At 54.6% G+C, this 19,474-nt stretch overlaps 8 protein-coding genes across 8 annotated transcripts; 5 read left to right on the forward strand and 3 right to left on the reverse strand.

Moving 5' to 3' along the window:
• Positions 1–726: 726 nt before the first annotated feature.
• On the reverse strand, positions 727–2,367 carry J4E90_010677 (uncharacterized protein; the record flags this gene model as incomplete). The annotated part of the gene is made up of 1 exon (XM_051440189.1): positions 727–2,367. The coding sequence occupies one exon, from the start codon at positions 2,365–2,367 to the stop codon at positions 727–729; it is 1,641 nt and encodes a 546-aa protein (XP_051285960.1).
• A 129-nt stretch (positions 2,368–2,496) lies between these two features.
• On the forward strand, positions 2,497–3,044 carry CYP1 (heme binding; the record flags this gene model as incomplete). The annotated part of the gene is made up of 2 exons (XM_051440190.1): positions 2,497–2,529; positions 2,577–3,044. 2 exons carry the CDS (start codon positions 2,497–2,499, stop codon positions 3,042–3,044), a joined length of 501 nt encoding a protein of 166 aa, XP_051285961.1.
• A 124-nt stretch (positions 3,045–3,168) lies between these two features.
• J4E90_010679 (uncharacterized protein) lies at positions 3,169–4,477 on the reverse strand (the record flags this gene model as incomplete). The annotated part of the gene is made up of 3 exons (XM_051440191.1): positions 3,169–3,375; positions 3,422–4,046; positions 4,197–4,477. The coding sequence occupies 3 exons, from the start codon at positions 4,475–4,477 to the stop codon at positions 3,169–3,171; spliced, it is 1,113 nt and encodes a 370-aa protein (XP_051285962.1).
• Positions 4,478–5,388: 911 nt separating this feature from the next.
• J4E90_010680 (uncharacterized protein) lies at positions 5,389–7,185 on the reverse strand (the record flags this gene model as incomplete). The annotated part of the gene is made up of 3 exons (XM_051440192.1): positions 5,389–6,473; positions 6,524–7,001; positions 7,048–7,185. 3 exons carry the CDS (start codon positions 7,183–7,185, stop codon positions 5,389–5,391), a joined length of 1,701 nt encoding a protein of 566 aa, XP_051285963.1.
• Positions 7,186–7,994: 809 nt separating this feature from the next.
• On the forward strand, positions 7,995–8,814 carry J4E90_010681 (uncharacterized protein; the record flags this gene model as incomplete). Its single annotated transcript, XM_051440193.1, has 2 exons — positions 7,995–8,451; positions 8,702–8,814. The coding sequence occupies 2 exons, from the start codon at positions 7,995–7,997 to the stop codon at positions 8,812–8,814; spliced, it is 570 nt and encodes a 189-aa protein (XP_051285964.1).
• A 1,329-nt stretch (positions 8,815–10,143) lies between these two features.
• Positions 10,144–11,226, forward strand: J4E90_010682 (uncharacterized protein; the record flags this gene model as incomplete). The annotated part of the gene is made up of 1 exon (XM_051440194.1): positions 10,144–11,226. One exon carries the CDS (start codon positions 10,144–10,146, stop codon positions 11,224–11,226), a length of 1,083 nt encoding a protein of 360 aa, XP_051285965.1.
• A 3,507-nt stretch (positions 11,227–14,733) lies between these two features.
• J4E90_010683 (uncharacterized protein) lies at positions 14,734–15,912 on the forward strand (the record flags this gene model as incomplete). The annotated part of the gene is made up of 1 exon (XM_051440195.1): positions 14,734–15,912. The coding sequence occupies one exon, from the start codon at positions 14,734–14,736 to the stop codon at positions 15,910–15,912; it is 1,179 nt and encodes a 392-aa protein (XP_051285966.1).
• A 1,476-nt stretch (positions 15,913–17,388) lies between these two features.
• Positions 17,389–19,267, forward strand: J4E90_010684 (uncharacterized protein; the record flags this gene model as incomplete). The annotated part of the gene is made up of 2 exons (XM_051440196.1): positions 17,389–18,314; positions 18,376–19,267. 2 exons carry the CDS (start codon positions 17,389–17,391, stop codon positions 19,265–19,267), a joined length of 1,818 nt encoding a protein of 605 aa, XP_051285967.1.
• Between the last annotated feature and the right edge of the window lie 207 nt (positions 19,268–19,474).

The raw sequence follows: 19,474 nt of genomic DNA on the forward strand, positions 1-19,474 counted from the left end.
GGGTTAGACAAAGTGTTAGCGCACATGTACCCCGCAATTGCTTGGTCGAGCTTGTCGCAACAAGCAAAGAAGCGGCTGAACAAGCTTTTGGCGAGGTTTGTCGATCTGCCCGGGCGCTTCGAAAACCTGGGGATGGGGAAAGGTTCATGGGCATGGGACAAACGGGGATCGGCGGGGGACGGTGGGTTGGTAATGGTGAGATGGTGTGGTGCGGCGATTCCGTATGTAAGGAGAGGGCATACACGACACGGACATGACCTGAGGACCTCGGGACTTTCTTCACTAGCTGTCTCGCTCTTCGCTCCTCGCACAATACACCTCCGCGCGGCTTTCCCCTTCGGTCCTATTCGCGCGGAGAAAAGTCCGCGTTGGATACATACAAGGGAGTATGGGCTTGACCGGGCTTGACCGGGCTTGACCTGCCCGTACAGATGCATCGTGTCTAGTCCCGTGAGCTATACTCGCTCTCGCGTATGTACGATAGCGACACCGGAGTGGATGCTTGATACGCCACAAGTACGGCTGTTCGGCTACGGGGGTCATGCAGACTATGTTGTCAATTCGAGTTGCCTAGGTAGAACGAGAGGATGGGAGAACTTGTTGGAAGTTAACCGCTGTGCTTTCACTGAGATGGATTCGCGCGCTGGTTTGGGAATGGATATTGTTTGCTGGTTCTCTTTACCACTATCGATGTAGGTACTTCGGTATGGGAGGTAATGGCACCTATCATCTCAGCCCATCCATCTCCAAGCTCACGTTATCCGCTCTCGAACCATAAACGCCTCCATCCAAGATCCACTGCTCATTATCATCGTTATCATCCTGCACGCGACGCCACGTCTGCTTCCTCCCACCTTCACCCGCATTCTCCTTGCCTTTACTCTCCTGAACCTTAATAGTCGGCCTAATCAGTCCACCCAACAGCGGATTCTTGCTGAACGCCCCGCTACCACTCGATAGCGTATTCCCATCTTGGGGCCGTTGAGTAGGTTCGGGTGGCTCATCTTCGCTCTCGGGTGTAGCCGGCCTCTCGGTAGCAGCCATGCGCTTGACAAGCTTCTTTCCCGAGAGATCGATGCTGGCGACTACTTTGCGCTTCTCGTATTCTGGGCGCGCATTCCAGTCTTGCTCGCGCAGCGCTTTTTGCTGGCGCTTGAGCTGCATGGCGCGTTCTTGCGGGCTGGCCCACATGCTGAGGCCGGCTGTTGTGGTTTCGAAGTCGGCGGCTTCGTCGTGTACTTGAGTTCGTTTGGCGTTTTGGGCTTGGAAGGCGAGCAGCTTATCTCTGTGCTGTTTCGCTTTTGCGAGTTTTTCATTCTCAGACTCGACGTCCGAGGCCGGATTAGAAGATGCAGGTGTTCCTGTGCGCGGTGTTGAGAACGGGCGTGGTGCCAGCGAGACATCGGCACGCTTTTGGCCGGCGTTGTTGGCGGCCATCTTCTCTTTTCCGCGCTCTTCGCGGAGAACTCGCACCATGGATTGGATGTCTTGTGCACTGAACAGAGCTGAGTTGCAGAAGGTGCATGGGCCGATGCCTTCCTTGACACAGATGATCTTTCCGCAATTCAAGCAGTTTGGCGCAGCTTCGAGCAAAGGATGCCTGGTAGCCATGCAATTGCATTTCCGCTTGCTGTTATCTTGTGGGGCAAGAGTAGGGTTCGTCTGGATCTCAAGCGCTCTGATTGCGGACTCCAGATCATTGAGTGCCGTTGAGGCACCATGCATGGGCGTGCCACCGGTAACATTGACCTTTGCCTTGGCCTTTGGTTTGGTCTCAGAAATAAGCTGGCCTGGTAGTTTCTTTGCTGGTTGCGGAGCAGGCGAGACACCACGGGATTTGGGGGTGGATGTCCCCGATGACGTAGTGAAGGTTGGTAATTGCAACCCATCAGGTTGTTCTTGTAAGCCGAATTTAGCAGCCTTGGGCTTTGAACTACCCGCCATGTAGTCTTCTTCATCTTTTTTGAGATATGCACCAGATACGTTGCCACGGTCCTCTACTTGTCGCGGTGGCGGAAGTTTGTTCAAACCGGGTTTCTTCTTCTTTGGCTTCGCCCTGGGTACTTCTGACATGCCATTTGACACTTGAGCCTGACCAGAGCCGCTGGAAGGCTTCGGCTTCCTCCGGTTGTTGAATGAAGAGATAAACTCAAGTGCTTGCGGGCTGTCGCCTAAGAAATTCTGCAGATGGTCCGCTGCTTCTTTGGGCGATAGTGACTCAGTATATGATATCAGTTGCTTCAGTGACTCATCGTCTAGAGGAACAAGCTTCGATAGCTGGGACAATGCCCAGGTTGAGAGATCCATGTTCTTGTTGATGAGGTTGTGGTCGCCAAATGTCAGAATAGGTTGTTGGCTGTGAATCATCACTCTGAGCTAGTAGCTGTGGCGCAGGCGCGTGGCTGGTCGGCGGTCCGTGCCCCAAAGTTCACATGGAATTCCAGCTCGTGGGGAAGCTGCCATCACAGTCCTCATACCCTCAACTACACATTCACCATGGCTACCGACATCGCGCTCGACACCACTATTGTAAGTTCGTATTCCTGTACGATCAACACCCTGACTAATTCAACCAGGGCACCATTGTCATCGAACTCTACAACGACCACGCGCCCAAGACATGCAAAAACTTCTCGACGCTCACGCAGCGCAACTACTTCAACGGCCTGATCTTCCACCGCATAATACCAAACTTCATGATCCAAGGCGGCGATCCCACGGGTACAGGACGAGGAGGTGAGAGCATATATGGCGACAAGTTCGAGGACGAGATCAGCCCCCAGCTCAAGCACACCGGTGCAGGCATCCTCAGCATGGCCAACTCCGGTCCGAACACCAACGGCTCGCAATTCTTCATCACATTGGCGCCGACTCCGTGGTTGGACGGCAAGCACACGATCTTTGGAAGGGTCAAGAGCGGGATGCAGATCGTGAAGAAGCTCGGCTTGGTCAAGACAGACAAGGAAGACCGCCCTGTGGAGGAAGTCAAGATTGTCAAGGCATACCTCGTCGACGACGGAGCTATGGCGATGCAGCGATACTAGGCCGGAGGAAGGGGATCAGCCAGACACCGACGCGATCGCATGACAGAGCGCATCAACGCGACACTCAATGCTTGAACGTGAGTTACTCAAAAATGAAATGTAGATTAATTACTCATACGTCCAACTAGTTCAGAGCTCCGTTCGGATGGATCAACACCTTCGTATACCCCTCGATTCTCTTGTCAAACTTCTCGTATGCCGTCGGCGCGTCGTCGATATTAATCTCGTGAGACACGACGAAGCTCGGCTTGGCCTTGCCCGATACAATCATGTCGCGAAGATACCTGTTGTAGGCCTTCACATTACACTGCCCGGTGCCAAGATGCAAGCCCTACGGTCGTCAGTGGTGGGTACACAACTTCGAGCCACGAACATACCTTTTCGAAGAGCTTGCCGAACGAGATCAGAATTTGGCCCTTCTTGCTCTGCTCGTCTGGGGCTCCAGGGTCGGCCGGAACATACAATCCTGGAATACCCAAGCCTCCCGTGGGCCGGGTCACCATGATCAACTGGTCCAAGACAACGTTTGGCTTCTCCTTGCTACCGGACGCGTCCACGGCTTGATACCCGACCGCGTCGACCGCGCGATCCACCATACCGTCATTGAGCTTGATGATCTGCTCAACCGGGTCGCTCTTCCTAAAGTCGATAGGGATGCATCCGATCTTCTCCGCAGCTTGCAGTCGCTCAGGCACTGTGTCGACTACGAAGACCTTGCTCGCGCCTCGTAGGATACCACTATAAGCTGCCATGAGACCAACAGGACCAGCGCCAAACACCGCGACGCTTTCGCCGGACTGGAAGCCAGCGAGCACCAGCCCATGCCAGCCTGTCGGAAATATATCTGCTAGCAGTATGAAGTCGGCTTCGTGCTCGGTCCCTTTGGGCAGTTTGAGGGCGTTGAAGTCGGCGAAGGGGACGCGGAGGTATTGCGCTTGGCCGCCCTGATACGGACCCATGGCTACGTAGCCGTAAGCTCCGCCGGCGAAGCCTGGGTTTACTCTGTTTGATAGTCAGGACAGACGGTCGACAATTCGATCGAGGCTCGACCTACCCAGTACAGAACGCTGTTTTGCCCTCCTCACAATTGCGACACCTGCCGTCGGCGACATTCTGCGAGCCACATCAGGACTATCCCCAATACATCTTCACAGAATACTCACAAACGGCAACACAATCCTATCCCCCTTCTCCAAAAGCGTCACGCCGGCACCAACCTCGATAATCGTCCCCATGTTCTCATGACCAAACACCAGACCCGCTTCCGCAGCCGTCCGTCCCTGATACATATGCAAATCCGACCCGCAAATCGCCGCCGTCGTCACCTTGACAATCACATCATCCGGATGCTGTATCTGGGGCAGTTCGACGTCCTTGACCGAGACCTTGAATGGGCCCTCGTAGTGCACTGCTTTCAGCTTGGAGCTGGACATTTTTGGGGGTTGTTGCGCGCGTCGCGTACAAGCAGTTTTGAAGGTTCAGTGGTTCAAAGATACAAGATACAAGATACAAAGAGTTCGTCGCGACAATAGAACGAGATGCGCGTATATTATCGTGAAGTGGGAAATGGTTGCAAAGGACAAAAGGCGCGTTGATCCCATAACGGAACCAGACCCAGTCTATGATGTATGACGACCCCTCATCTTCGGTACTTGCAAGCTTACCCAGGTGCAGGAGTTGGGACCAGAGCGTCTGGCTGGCGTCATTATTGAGGGGCTGACAGCGGAGGAGGTGTCGATCAAGTGTGGGGTACGGGTTCCGAATCGGAAGGGGCGCTTCGGAAACTAGCGTGATGCGTCGAATGCGCTGCAACATTTGAAGTCACTTGTGTCCGCATGGGCAGTCTTTTTCGCATGGTAGGGAAGCTTGGAGGATTGGCCACGCCGATGTTGAGGCCTCCTTTCGGATTTCGAATTCAAGCTGTCTAGAGCGGAAGAAGCCTCAACATCGGCGTGGGAGGTCTTGCTTGGTTCTGTATTGTGCGGAAAACGTGGAACGCTGATCGACGTCTGAAGTCTTCTGTGACGGATCTTTTGTGGATTGGGATCATGAGCAAGAGATAAGGAGAACCTCACTGCAGAATTCATGCTTGCTCATTCTGAGCGAAATGTAAAGTGAACACCTTTTCAAGATTTCTAGCTTCCTCGGAGCCATGACTCCTGTGATGTGATATGTTCGAGAAAAGGCCATCATCGTAAGCAGAGTCGTATGAGCAATGTAGTACCCAGATGGGATATCCCGAATAAAGTCCCGTCCAAACTCCAAATTCCAAATTCATCCCGCATCCAAGAGATATACGGGAATGATCATACCCACCTCACCACCGACCTCCAATACAACCCACCTAAACCAACCCAACCAAACTCTCATTCAACCTCCCCAACCTCCCCCTAACCTTCTCAACCCTCTCTCCCACCACTACCACCACCTCCTTCTCCTTCCCCTCAACACCAGCTTGTTCCTCAACCCCTCCCATCCCCCCCTCCACAACCCCCTTCCTCCCCGCCTTCTCAAACCTCCTCTTCCACATCCCCCGATAATTCACAACGCACTGCCTAACCCAAACACTCCACCACACCTCCTCCGCCCACCTTACAAGCACCCCATCCGTCGCACCAGCATACTGCGCATCTGTCCACGCCATCGTAAAGTCCTTGTCGCGCGGCACGGTGGCGAGGTAAGGTGTGCCGGTGGAGGGGCAGAAGAGTGTCCAGCGGAAGAGACAGAGCAGTTTGGCTGTGGCGGACATGTTGGGTGGAGGTGGGGAGGCGGAGAAGGGGAGGGGTGGTGTGTGGGGGAGGGGGGCGACGTAGAGGTAGAGGGCTGGGTTTGGGGAGGAGGTGGTTGATAGAGATGGGGAGAGGGGAGGTGGGACTAAAGCGCTCGGTGAGATCGGCGAGGCATCGGGAGATGAGCCGGGTGTGAGCGGTGGTGTCAACGGCGGTGTTAGCTCGCCTGTAGCTGTGGGTTCGAGATCGGGGGTCTGCGGCTGAAGCTGTTTGACTATGATGATTGGAACGGGTACGTCGCTACTCCATCCATTCTTACCAGTTGGAATGGCTTGGGTGATAAGCTCGCGCAATCTCTGCTCTTCGCGCTCTTTGACCCATGCGGCGCGCTTGGTGTAGTATGCGGTTGCTACATGCGGGAACATGGTGAAGACTTTGTTGCGGACAGCTGCTCTGGTGCTGGTTTGCCATACTGAGAGGTCTTGATCGACGTGCTCAATGACTTTGCTGTCATCCTCTTCGGTATCTGCAGTCTGCTGAATAGGACAGTAGCCAGGGTAATGCTGCGGAACCCATTCTTTAATGAAGTGCGTCCAGTATGACGCGCGGTCTTCGAGGCGATCGTGGTACTTTTCCTCGGCCAGTCGTGCGGCGAAGTGACCTGGGTGGAAGAGCCAGGAGCTAGCCAAGTACTTGTAGACTGAATATAACATCAGCAAAAGTCACAAACAGCGCAGATCAACAACTTACTCTCCTCCTTAGTCTTGAATCCCCCATTCAAGATCCTCCAATCCAACCCCACAATCCGCAGCGCATCCTTCGGATCCTTGCTAACCCACACCATGCTACCAGGAAAATTCGTCTCTTCCATCTCTTCAACACGGACATGTATACCCTCAGGATCCATGGTGAGGCCCAGCGGTTTGACCATACTGCCGATCATCTTGCTGTTACTTGCGTAGTTGAGCTCGAAGTGACACCAGTGGAACAACTCCGGCTTGAAGCAGACCTTGACGTCAATCTGGATGAAGTAGTTCTCTTCGCCGTGGGGCGAGTCGATGGCGAAGTACATGCAGTCTCTGGTAAGAAAGCCTTGGCGCCCATGTGTGGTATCGAGGACGTCTTTGATGAGGGAGACGGTGCTTTGCCAGGGGAATGTGTCGAGTGTGGTGGTGCCTTTGAAGTGGAGAGGGGAGCAGACTAGGAAGTCGACGTCGCCGTAGTCATCCTGTGGGTGTCAGCAGGTGAGCAGCGTGGTAGATGTGTAGTCATACCTTGCCGGGCATCTCAGTCGGTACCACGACTTGCGCGAAGACAGTCTGCAGCGCGGCTTTCGTCTCTGCTTTGACCCTCTCGTAGACCGATGGGGAGATGCGGGGACAATACAGTCCTTTGAAGGCATGGCCGCCCATCTCGTGCAACGATCGAGGGGAAGACAGTTGTCAGTGTTAGTCGACCTCTTACTGAATGATGAAAGCGTCTGATTCGAAATGAACGATGAGAAGACGATGGATGTTTAGAAGATCAAGAAGCTGCACTTCACTTTGTATTGCTCTAGCGTGCTGCAGGATGGAGTAAAGGTAAGAACAGCTGAGCGGTGCCAATTGCGGTAAGAGAGTATCAGACGACATGGCAAGTGCCCAGCGGAACAAACATGGCAACTGTGTACGCGAACTTGATCCCATCGAACGTCACCTTTACCTGGAGGCATCGAATCGTGCCAGTGTTACATCAAGCAACCGATCGCCATAAACGTGTTGTTGTGTCTCGATCCTGTTGGAAAAGAACAAGACTACACCAGACTGTACGGGCATAAGCGCGCAACGGATTCCGTAGACAATGATCCTCGTGAGATGTACTGCTCCAAAATGTGACTTGCAACTCAGAGGCAGTACCTGATAGAAGCGCTCACCAAGATCTGGTAAGATTGCTGTACTGCATTCACATCGTCCTTAGGCTTGTTAATAGATGAGAGTGCGCCTTGCCTGCAGCCTTGCAGCCTACCTCCCCATACTCTTCTGCGTCGCATACTTGTGGCGTTCAAAAAACGATTGGGCGAGGCTGCTCTATGTCACCCTCACCATCACCGCTTCTGCGGCGCAGCAGTGCCACAAGCGCTAAGCCAGAACACATATCAATATCGCACTCACCACCACCCCATCTTCAACCAACTACCACCAAACTAGCTGTCAACATGGCAATGGCGCGACTTCAAGCAATCATGGCCTGCTTCCCCTGCGGCACCGAGGAGCCGGAGCACACCACTTACCCCGACGAGAAAGTCGCCTTACTCTCCGCCGCTACCTCTAACACCCACCCTACAGACGAGGTCACAGATGAGATCGCAGACTCCGTCGTCGAAAAACTCCTCACCACCCGCCTCACCGGCGCCCACCTGCGCATGCACCTAGACGCCCTCGTCGGCCCCTCCGGCTGGCGCACCACGCTCGCCCAACACATCCTCTCGCGACTCACCACCGCTCTCCGCGCGTCGCACGAGGCCCTCGGTCCCACCATCTCCACCGCCTGCGACAAAGCCTGGGAAGCCGCCCAAAGCATCGAGGGCTTTGTCATCGAACACCCCGTCATGTGCACCGTCATTGCCCTGGGCGTCCTCGCTATCGTCGCGCCGTGGGTGTTGGAAGCGCTTGGTTTTGCTGAACTGGGGCCGGTTGAAGGTACGTGTAGTATGATAGTATGAGAGTACGAATGTTAGAATGTTAGGCCCTTCGTTTCCAGCGAACTGGGAATTCGGGGATGGAGATGCGACAGTACGTTCCGTGGGAACCTGCAAAAAGCAAAACACTCAAGAATTCCTGACCCGAGAAAAGCGATTGGAAGAAAAGGACACGGAAATGTCAAGCGAATTGAACGGGAAGAAACTGATTTGGACTTGAAATAAAGCGCTAACACGTGAAATCAATGCAGGTACCTTCGCCTCATGGTGGCAGTCCACCTACGCAGGCCTCGTACCAAAGTCCTCGCTATTTTCCTTCTTCCAGCGGTTAGGTATGACCAAATGGCATTGGGTGCTCGTCTAATCCAATTCATGGCCCGGATGAGGGGTTCGTCGGTTTCGGTTTGCTCCTTCCTTTCTCGTCTCGTGTCGTGTCCTCCTGTCAACCTTGGAATGCGAACAGGCCACTTTCCGTGGAATGTAAACGAGATCAAGGAAGCGGGTCTGCGGGGAAAGCACCAGAATAAGCGGCAGATGACGCAGTTGGTATAGGTCGAAGGATTTGAGGGATTGGGATGTCGTCTCGCGTATCTTGCATGATGATGCACGCGCGTGATGGATTGACATGGTTGGCATTGTGCTGTCTGCCGTCGTACGTAGTAGGATAGTAGGGCGCCTAACGCAATCCTTCCAACTTCCCCCCCTTCCAATGTCCACGACCTTGATTAGCAGTTCGCCACCTAACGCAGTGACATTATCCTGAGGCTCTGCTACCCGCAGGTGTCATCGCAATTTCCCCACACACCGTTCTACGTCATCCCACAGTTCAGTCAAGCGTTGAGGGACCCGCCGACGATGGAGGAATGGGCAATGTTTCGAACTCAAATGGCAATGCGAAGCGAAGCGCAAAGTAAAGAAAACGGTTCCCGCGACCCGCTTCCCGCGCTGTCACTGTTACAGTTGTTTGCGAAAGTCTACCAAACTGACAACTTTAATTAAGATTAATCATGGAAACACAGACATGCAGAGACAAAGCGCACAGTGTGTGGAGCTCAGGTTAAGATTTCCGCGGGCACCTCGGGGTCGACCGCAGAACAGAAGCTTGGAAGGAGGACGCGTACGTACGCGCCTACGCTAGGGATAAACGAACGCGTCCTGCGTCCTGCGTCTTCGAATCTTCTAATGCGCGTCGCGTCGCGTCGACGCTAAGATCATCTGGCCCGATCCATGGATCTGTCACAACACGTTACGCGACACGGTAAATGTTTGGTACGGTAACACCTCCACCCACACCCCCCAACCCAACCCCACGCGCCGCCCGCAGATCGACACGGGAAGAGGCGTAAACGATCGACAACATTGGTTACAGATCCCAACGGCCGCGTTGCTTCTGTCGTTCTCGTTTCTACTTTCTGTTTCGAACAGCTTGTTTGTTGTTCGTCCGCTACAAGACAGTCGGGATCGCACTATGCGGCTGTACGCTTTTGGTGTGAAACACGAGGGTGCTCGCCCTGGGACTAGCGCGGGGAGCACTGGGTGTATTTTGCAGGCACAGAGCATCAGAGTGCTTTGGGCGGGTTGGTGCGACGCTGTGGTCGCTTGCAGCAACCCAGTCGATTGTGGAAATAGAGATGGAGAGGGGAATAAGAATGGTGGTAGTGGTGATGGTGTTGGGGAACCACACGTTCGGTACATGGGCACAGGCCTCACGGCTGCTCAGAAAGAATACTTGACCAGCGACAGCGATCTGAGACGAGCGCTTCCTCTCGGTCCAAATCGCGATAATGGAAGCGAGATCATCTTCTTCGGTAGCACGATGCACGATGGATTGAGGGGGTATGTGTTGACTGACAAGAGTGGGGAGGACATCGACCGGAAAGCAGCGGATCAGAAGGTCGTCATGTTTGGTACCGATGTTGAGATCGAGGATACTGGAGTACCAGACATACAAACTTTCACCGTAAGCGATCAGGTTGAGATCGTGAGGGACGTGAAGATCGGGAGTGAGGGGCATGTGCTGGTTTACGTTGAGCATCGTTCCGCGGCTGTGGAGTCGGTGGTGCGGGTCAAAGACTTTGCGGCTTTCCGGCGTTATCTTGAGGCCGGTGAGATGGGTGAGGGGACCGGAGTAACGGTCCTTCCTTACGAACTTGGCGAATTCCCGCTGTGCGTTGGGAATGCTACGACGATGACTGCGCTAGACGCCGATGGGCACGTTTGGACGGAGACAAGGGATCCGAGGTATGAGAAGTGCTTGGGCCGACCGTATGATGGTGCTTTAGACATTGCGCCCGTGCCTTACCTTGAAATGACCTACGTCACGAAGGTGGCATCGGGCGGGTACATGAGCGCGGCCTTCAACTCGGACGGCGAACTCTTCTTATGGGGTCAGGCATGTCCTGGGTCAAATGAAGAATTGGACGTGCTGAATGGCAATCCTGGAACGAGCGCACTGGTAACGGGCATCAGTACTGATGACGTTCAAGAGGAGTTTGTCAAGTGCTTGGACGTCCGGATAGATGGTCAGGACGCAAAGGTGTATGAGGTAGCGGTTGGTCATGGCCACATCCTAGTGGCAGCCCAAACGTGTAAGACGGAAGGAAGGGTCAAAAGAGTTTTGTTCGCGGCGGGAGACAACAGCAGGGGCCAGTTGGGTCTAGCAACGGATGCGGACTTCAAGAAGAGATTTGAAGGCGTCACAGCTTTGAGGGACGAGCGAATCATTCAGCTGGCGGCGGCTGGATGGTCCACGTACGTCCTAACACTTGAAGAATAACTATCTCATATTGTCGGGCTTCAAACACCCAGAGAAATACCAAACTAGGTATGCGGGGAGGAAGCGAAGTGTATGCAACAGTGCGCATCTGTAAGAAAACACGACATCAGCCACAGCTCAGTAAGGAAGGCCACAACCACGCGGCGACACACCACAATCATATGACACTACCCTCGTACGCTTCGCAGGTCCTGGCTCAACGTGGAATATCGGGCCCAAAGGGTCAAGCTGCCCATCCACGATATCTATCGGCGGTGGTGGAGGTGGTAACAGATTTGGCGAACCGGGCTGAACAGCGATCTGCGTAGTGACAACAATGGATCCAGCTCTGCTTTGGATGATCGGAGGAACGAGTACAGACTGAGCTGAGACCTGAGAGGCTTTGGATTGAGTCTTGGATTTGCGGGTGCTGAGGTGGATGAGCCGGCGTGGCAGAATGCAATCGAACAGAGGACGTAGATGAGGCAGACATGCTACAATGATTCCAGTACTTATCTGGGCGATTGCCCACATCAGAGTGTTGCCCATGCCGTACGTTACGTCGCCTTGGTATGCGACATCGGCCAGTGAGTCGACACGAAAGGCACCAATGAACATGTTGCTACTCACGTTAGCCATGACTGAGAGAGGATGGTCCCTGATCGCACAACAACCCAAATGCGAATATGGCCGACACAGCCACCCTGTGGGAATGGCGCAGCTTCAGATGCCAGACCACATAGTGCGGAAGGCACCAGACGACTGCATCTAGGACTACTCCCAGCACCGCTATGGTGACCACGCAGGGCTTCAGTCGGAAGCAGTAGCGTGGATCCTCGAAAGGTATTGTGTAGTTTTGCTTGATCGGTCGACAGTGGAGCGCGATTACCATGACAGACGCTAGTCCCAAGGCGATTGCCGCAATGGTACAAAAGTGAGCTGTGGTTTGGATTAATAAACATGTGGATACCGGATGGTGGTGGATGTGTAAGGTTTGACAATACCACCGTATCTCAGCCAGTTGTACGTCCTGGTGTATAAGGTCCGAATGAAGAAGATGAGAATCGCGCATCGAGTGAAGGCTGTGCATATGGCTAGGGGAAGGCGGAAGAGCCACAGTATCTGTGAGCGTGAGCGCCCGCCTCACAGCCAGAATGTTATCCACAGCAAGAATGTCATACTATCAGCGTTCGCTTGAGATCCGCCGTGGCAGCTGTCACCATGTGTTGACGGACAAGACTAGCAGCCATCGCTTCGTCGCATTAGCAACGCAGTATGAATCGCAGACGTGAGCGACTCGCAAACAATAAACATTGCCATCACCACGTAGAGAAGGAGCTACCCGACGTGGTTAGAGAGTGCCTTCTGTAAAGGGGTCAGGCCGTACCAGGGCCAACACCAAAAACGTATCATCAATAGTCCATGGCAGTAGTCGCGTGCGCTTTGAGTAGAAGCGCGCCAGGATAAAAAGCAGAGGTAGCACCGAGAGAATGACAAGGCCCGCGATATAATTGCCGAATAGCATGGGTTGGTCGGATCGTGCCGACTCTAGGAAAAAGGACCGGCGGGGTGTGGTGATGGTGCCCTAGGATGCGGTCGAACGCATTACGTGAGATGGGGTGAGGATGCAAAGTTAGATGGGCGGGTAGGTGTCGCAGTAGATGGTGAGGTGGTGAGAGGTGGTGGGGGATCGAAGATGGGATTGTCGCACAATGGCATACCTCCTGCGGGGCTACTGCCGTCGAGGGTGGTGAAACAATTGGAGACACAGACATGCAAGAAGGTGCCAGCGAGAAAGTGAAGCAATCCGGGAAGGCGCCGCCGTTGGGCAGGCAGCCCTTTTGGTAGCGACGGCGGCGAGGCTCGGACGGTGGCCCGGGGCGTCGTGGTTTCGCATGTCAGAGGAGTTGTTCGGGCAAATCCAGCGCACCGTGCTGATCAGGCTGCTGCATGCGCGCAACTCATGAGCGCGGTGATGATGTCAATCGTGAAAAAAAAGATGCGGTGTTGATGCCCGGGCGACCAAAGCTGCATGCGGAAACAGCCCGACATGGCCAGGAAGCGACGCTTGGACGGGGGTAAGATGAGCACCAGGGCGCAGCCGAAGCCTTACAAGGCGACGAGAAAAGCAAATGAGGGGTGACATGAGAGTTCACGAGGTTACCAGTGAGTCGCAGAGTGCAGTACAAAGTAAATTGTCGGTGCGACAGTTTCAGTCTGACAGCTGAGGCTATCGGAGGGAGGCCGCCAGTGATTACGGTATTGCAGCCACACTCGGACCTATCGAATCCCACACGGCACCGGATATCCGACCAAATGGCATCGGCACGGAGGGTATGACTCTTCAGGACCCTGGAAATCCAACTCTATCGCGGGTTTCGTGATGCGAACGCGTTGCTCAGCCTCGGACCAGTGTCGCGTCTGCTCGAGTCGGGCCGGTTATTCTTTTTTCGGCGTACCTGCTCTAGCACGGCGCACATTCACCCACCTCGGACAATTACGAGGGCGCCTGTGTATGCAGCGCAGGTGAGGTGTAATTCCTACATCACGACGACGCGAGGGTACGTGAACCGCCGTTTACATGTACAGCAGAGTTTCGCTTGCGCGGCCAGTGCTGATCGATCGCACTTTTATCTTAGCTGCGGCCAGTCAGAGACAGATCGTCGGGCCAAACGCATCAGTGGCAGGGCTGATCAGGCCTTGGAGAAACAGCACAGCGAGGGAAAAAAAGCAAGGGTAGCGTCGATCATGATCACCACGACCTCACGCAACAGGCCTCGTTTGATGTGGGTACGATGGTTCACGCAGGCTGTCGCGGCACGTCTGCGCAGGCCCTCCACCACCGCTGACAGGCTGCGAGCTTTCTCACCATCAGGCGCTCCAACGCGAACCCTCCATGGCAAAACGGAGATTCCGGTGCTTTGCCACGACGGTAGCAGACGGCGCATGACAGGCCGCACGCCCTCTCGGCCCCCATTGGGCAGCGCTGCGAAACGCCAGCGGGATCCGGCAGATGGGTGCACGCCATCCAGGGGTGCAGCATAGTTCATCCTGAGTGTGCGCTTTTCCAAGGCCGTGCAAGACCCACCCATGTCGCTGGTCGAGGGCTGTAAACGTCATGTGCCCGTACGCCTGCCTGCCAACTCGTACTTTTCGGCTTGGGCCCATAGGAGAGCATTTTCTTGTCGGGCTAGGGCTGCCTGGGGCCTGGGAAGCGAGATGGGCCACTAATGCCATCCTGACCTGATCCGTCGACCGTTTTTCTGGCTTCAAAGTAGCCTTGCCATCCGTTTTACACGCGGCAACTCTCTTTTCCTTTTGCTCCGTGGACCAGCACTGTCACAACACCCCCTGGACGTCTGCCCTCAACCTGCACTGTGTATTTAGGACTCCTCGCTCCCAGCATCGACTCACTCCGCGGCTCTGCGGCCATGAACTAGCACCTCTCCCGCTCTATCCGGACTAATATACACCATGGACTCCCACCACTCTTCGCCATCCCCTCGCAGGGCGAGCCCCCGACACAGCATGCAGAGACAAAGAAGTAACTCGTTTCCCATTGTTGAGGCTCTGGGTTGCTCAACCCCAGAAGCACTCCTTATTCTTGCTGAGGGCAGAGCCGCCGTCCGGAAACGCCGAGCTCGACGCAACCAGTCCGTCGACGACGAAGTCAACCGTCTCTTCAACCCCCAGGACCACCTCAAGTTTCTCGAAGGCCTCGCCGCCCTACCCACCCCCCAAGATCAACCATCTCCCTTTGACGCAAAATGGTCTCACTCTCGCATGCCATCCGATGCCACGGATAACAGCACTTCGACCGTGGTCGCACATGTAAACGATGGCGAACCTCGGAATATGTCACCCACGCTAGGCGACTATTCCGCTAACCTTGCCGCTTTCATCAAGAACCAACTCAAGTCAATACCGACGTACCAATCCAACCATCGCCCCACCTCATCCCTCTCTCCCCGATCGTGTCCGGATCTATCGTTTCCTCGAGTGCCGACGTCGCCAAACCCAAATGCACGCCGCCAGACCGATGGACCAAAGGCCATCGAGATACCCCCAGTGCGACCGCCGATGAAGAGTCAGTTCTCTGCCTGGAGCTCCACCGACGACGACACGGATGACGAGGCGCTTCCCCTCCCGGAGTATACCTTTTCCAGTGAACAAGGCCCCAACTCCAAGGGCAGCAACTTCACGCCGTCCATCCTAGGCTACTACGAGACCTCGCACCACAATTCGTCGTTTCTATTTTCGTCGACGCCGCTAGAGGAAGAGTCAGAGCCCACTACGGCTAAAGCCTTCAAGTTTCCTGACCCGTCAGCACTACCACGTTCCTCACCTGAGGAAGAACACGATGATGACGAGGACGTCGCCGACTACCCCTCTTCGTCTTGCCCCTCGCAACCTCAGCTCACCTCGACGTCAGCACCTTCGTATACGTCGTCTTCGGTGTCGTCGTCCTCGTACTTTGACTGCAAGCGCCTGGCCATCACCCCGCAGATGAAGCAGGCTGTCATCGCGGCAGTCACACCACCACACCCACACAACAAGAGGCTTACTGCTGTATCGCCCTGGGAGGGCAACGCCTTCTCCAACGTGCACGACGTGTACGTTGAGTCACAGCAGCGCGTCAACGTCGACGGCATGTCTTTTGACATGCTCCGCGACCTGAACGTCTCCAGCAGGCTCACACCTTGCTGAGTCCTTCACTACAACTCTTTTTCCTATCTCCCTGTCTTACTAGCGTGCGCGTTCGGGGGTGTTGTTGTTGTTGCCCAAAAGCTGTGGTTCAGCCGGTCTAACCACACCCAACGGCCTATCCCTTTTTTACCTTGCTTCTTCCCTGTCTTTTGCATGCAAAATATCCCTCTTGTAATCCGGTTGTCTCTCGGGCGTTTCACACAAGCATTTCATCAGACTGCTAAGCTTTTTTCCTTTGTTTGCACAAGTGGGATGTTTCGGCTTCTCTCTCGATTTAGCACATTCGGCGCTCTTGCTTCTTTTTTTCTTCTTCTCTACACGAACTTATCTTTTTTTCTCTTGTGGGGCGTCTTTCCAGCACATCACGAGTGTATACGCGACACACGAATTCCATTCTTTATAATTTAAGGGATGGAGGGGGAGTTCTGGAGAGATTGTTGCATTCCAGAGTCGGCGAGCAGGCAGGAGCAGAATGCAAGTATGACAGACTGGCAGGTGGCAGTGGATTTCGGCCTAGTTTAGCTTGAGAAGGAAACAGAAGAACACACAGCATAGATTTGCAACACAACAATACACACACTCTGTAGCAATACAAACACACACTTGCGCATCTACTATATGCTTTTTATCTATTACTACTACTGCGTCTATTCCAGCTCGACCTCAGGATTTGAGTATGCAGGCTACATGCTTTTCTCCGCACCTTTAAGCTAATATTAACCATCGAAAGTTGCCATACCGAGTACCCGGGTTAGGCCAAAAGCCATATGGGGTCGGGCCAAAAAAGGCATGCTGGATCATGAGACACGGCAGTCGTCGCACGGATGTTTTAATAGATTTCAAGCGGTGAGGGAAGGGGGAAACATACATGGGGGTTGATGGGGAGGCGGAGGCGGTGGAATTCTCTAGGTCTGGTAGCTTCCAAGACGACAGCTTCTAAGACAAGGTGATCTTCCTTCTTCCACGCTCGAGCGCGGAAGACAGAGAAGGAAGGGGGGGCAACATGCAAGGTCCCGCTCGTGCAGGCCGAGATCTAGATCTATCGACGGGCACTGGTCTGGGTCTGGGCCGTCGCTGGTCTGGCCATGCACGAACGCCGATCAGGGTGTTTGGCTGGACGCGATGCGGCGACGTCATGTTTGATTGGTTTGCATACCGAATTTGTTTGCAAAGGACGCGACTGTGCCGCTTTGCAGGATGCTTTACGCGTCGCTGTCTGCATGCGCGATAGAAGGGAGTTTGGGGAGGAATGTGGGATGCTTTCGGGATGTTTTCATCTTCATTGACGTCTGAGGTCTTTGTGCGCGGTTGCATATAGGCCACGTTGTGGGTAGAGGGCTCTGTAACTTTGGGGTTCGTTCACCAGCTGCCTCCCCACCCACCACCACTCTCACTCTCACTCCTCTCACATCACCACATACACCCCCGCCAACTCCGTCTACCAGCGCGTAACACACACCCACCCCTCTGCGCACCATGGCAGACACCGAGCCCAGCCTCGTCGCCAGCGCCCTCGGCACCGCCGCCTACGCCTTCACAAAAGTGCAACCCCTCCTCCCCGTCTACGCCCACATGATCCTCGCCTCCCTCTTCCCCATCTACGCCGCTGCCCACGCCTCGCTCACCCGCCCCTCCACCGCCGCCAAACCCCCTAAAAAGAGTCGGAAAGACCGCCGTCGCGACGCCGCCGCCGAAGATGAAGACAGCGACTCTGAAGACGAGGAGGAGGACGAGGAGCCGGAGAACGAGATGGAAGGACTCTCACCGAGACATATTATCTTGTTCCCGCTGTTCGCGGGAATTTCGCTGGCGACATTGTATTTCTTGTTGAAGTGGCTCAAGGACCCGAGTATACTGAGTAAAGCGCTTAATGCGTATTTTGCTGTTTTTGGGTTCTTCGCTGTGACGAAGTTGGTTAGTGATGTGCTGGATATTGGGCATTCGATTATATTCCCAAGGAGACATGTGCTCGGCGGCGCGCTGTACCATGTCGACGGCAAGGCAGGGAGGGCGGTGCCTGTCGCAGGCAACACCAAGGCCAGCGGGCCCATTACAAGCCCGCTCCCCGGCTTCCTCGCGCGCATACCACTTTCCGATGGAGCGAAAGAATGGCTCTGGGCGGACCGCGCGATGCCCTCCAATAAGTGGACGCTGAAGCTGTATCTTGAGCGCGCGCTGGCGGGCAAAGCTAGAGTAGGCGCGCACACGCTTGTCGGTGCTGTGGTAGCGCTGGCTACGCTCGTCTACTTCAACCTGGTTGACAAGACGTGGTACCTGACCAACCTGCTTGGTTTCAGTTTCGCATATGGCAGTATTCAAGTCATCAGTCCGACGACGTTTGCGACTGGAAGTGCGATACTCGTGGGGTTGTTCTTCTACGACATCTACATGGTGTTTTTCACGTACGTACTTCTCCTCCTTTCACCCGTTCGCACAGAACACTGCTAACATCATTTCTTCTAGTCCTCTCATGGTAACAGTAGCATCCTCCCTCGACGTCCCCATCAAACTCATGTTCCCCAAACCCGGCACCGCCACCACGCCCTCGGGCAAGAACGCCGCTGCCATGCTCGGTCTAGGCGATATCATCATCCCTGGACTCATGATAGGCCTTGCACTGCGCTTCGATCTCTACCTCTTCTACCTCCGCCGCCAGAAACGCGTCTCAGCAACAACGGAAGGAGCCGAGGACACAGTCGTGAAAGCGGAGTTTACACCCCTGGCAGGACGATGGAGCGACCATTTCTGGACGCACTCACTCATGGGACGCCCGCTGTGGTCTTCTGCCGCACATCAAGAAAACGAGAAAGAAGAAGCGCCGTTCACTTTTCCGAAAACGTATTTCAATGCCTCGCTAGTGGGCTATGTAGGCGGTCTGGTCGCCACGTTCGCCGCGCTGCATCTCATGAACCACGCGCAACCTGCTCTTCTCTGGCTCGTTCCAGGCGTGCTGCTCAGTCTCTGGGCGACTGCGCTTGTAAGGGGTGAAATCGCGCTGATGTGGCACTACAGCGAGGAGATTGTGGAAGAAACGACGGAGGCGGGTAAGGAAGCGACGAAGAGGACGGGGCAGCTGTTCAAGGAGGAGGATGTCAATGCTGTTAGAAAACCGGCGACGGGGAAGTCGAGGAGGCCCGAGAGAGAGGTTTTTTCCTTTTCTATTGAGGGGCCGAGGAAGGTTGGTCCGACGGCTGGAGCGAAGATGGAGAGAAAGAATGAGGGGAGTGAAGCAGGAAACGGTACGACTGTCCCCACGACTGTGAAGAGTCAGGTTTGGACTGGTTCTGAAGCGCATAGTTCGGCGAGGGAAGAGGGCGGTGTTGAACCTGCTGGAAAGCGGCTTCGGGTCAGGTAGGCGAAGATGAGATATTTGTGAGAGAGGAAAAGAGAAGGTTCACGTTTGATGATTCAGTCGTTGTTGCGATTACAATTCGGGTACCAAAAAAGTCCCCATGCACCGTTGCTCGCAACAACGACTCGATGGATTCAGAAATACGTCTGATGATACAATCTTATGCATAGCGATGGAGTTTGGGAAAGTCGGTATATCAGCATATACGGT

This window comes from Alternaria incomplexa (assembly GCF_024043165.1).
Source record: "Alternaria incomplexa strain BMP 0042 chromosome Unknown scaffold_25, whole genome shotgun sequence".
Taxonomy (NCBI): Eukaryota; Fungi; Ascomycota; class Dothideomycetes; order Pleosporales; family Pleosporaceae; genus Alternaria; species Alternaria incomplexa.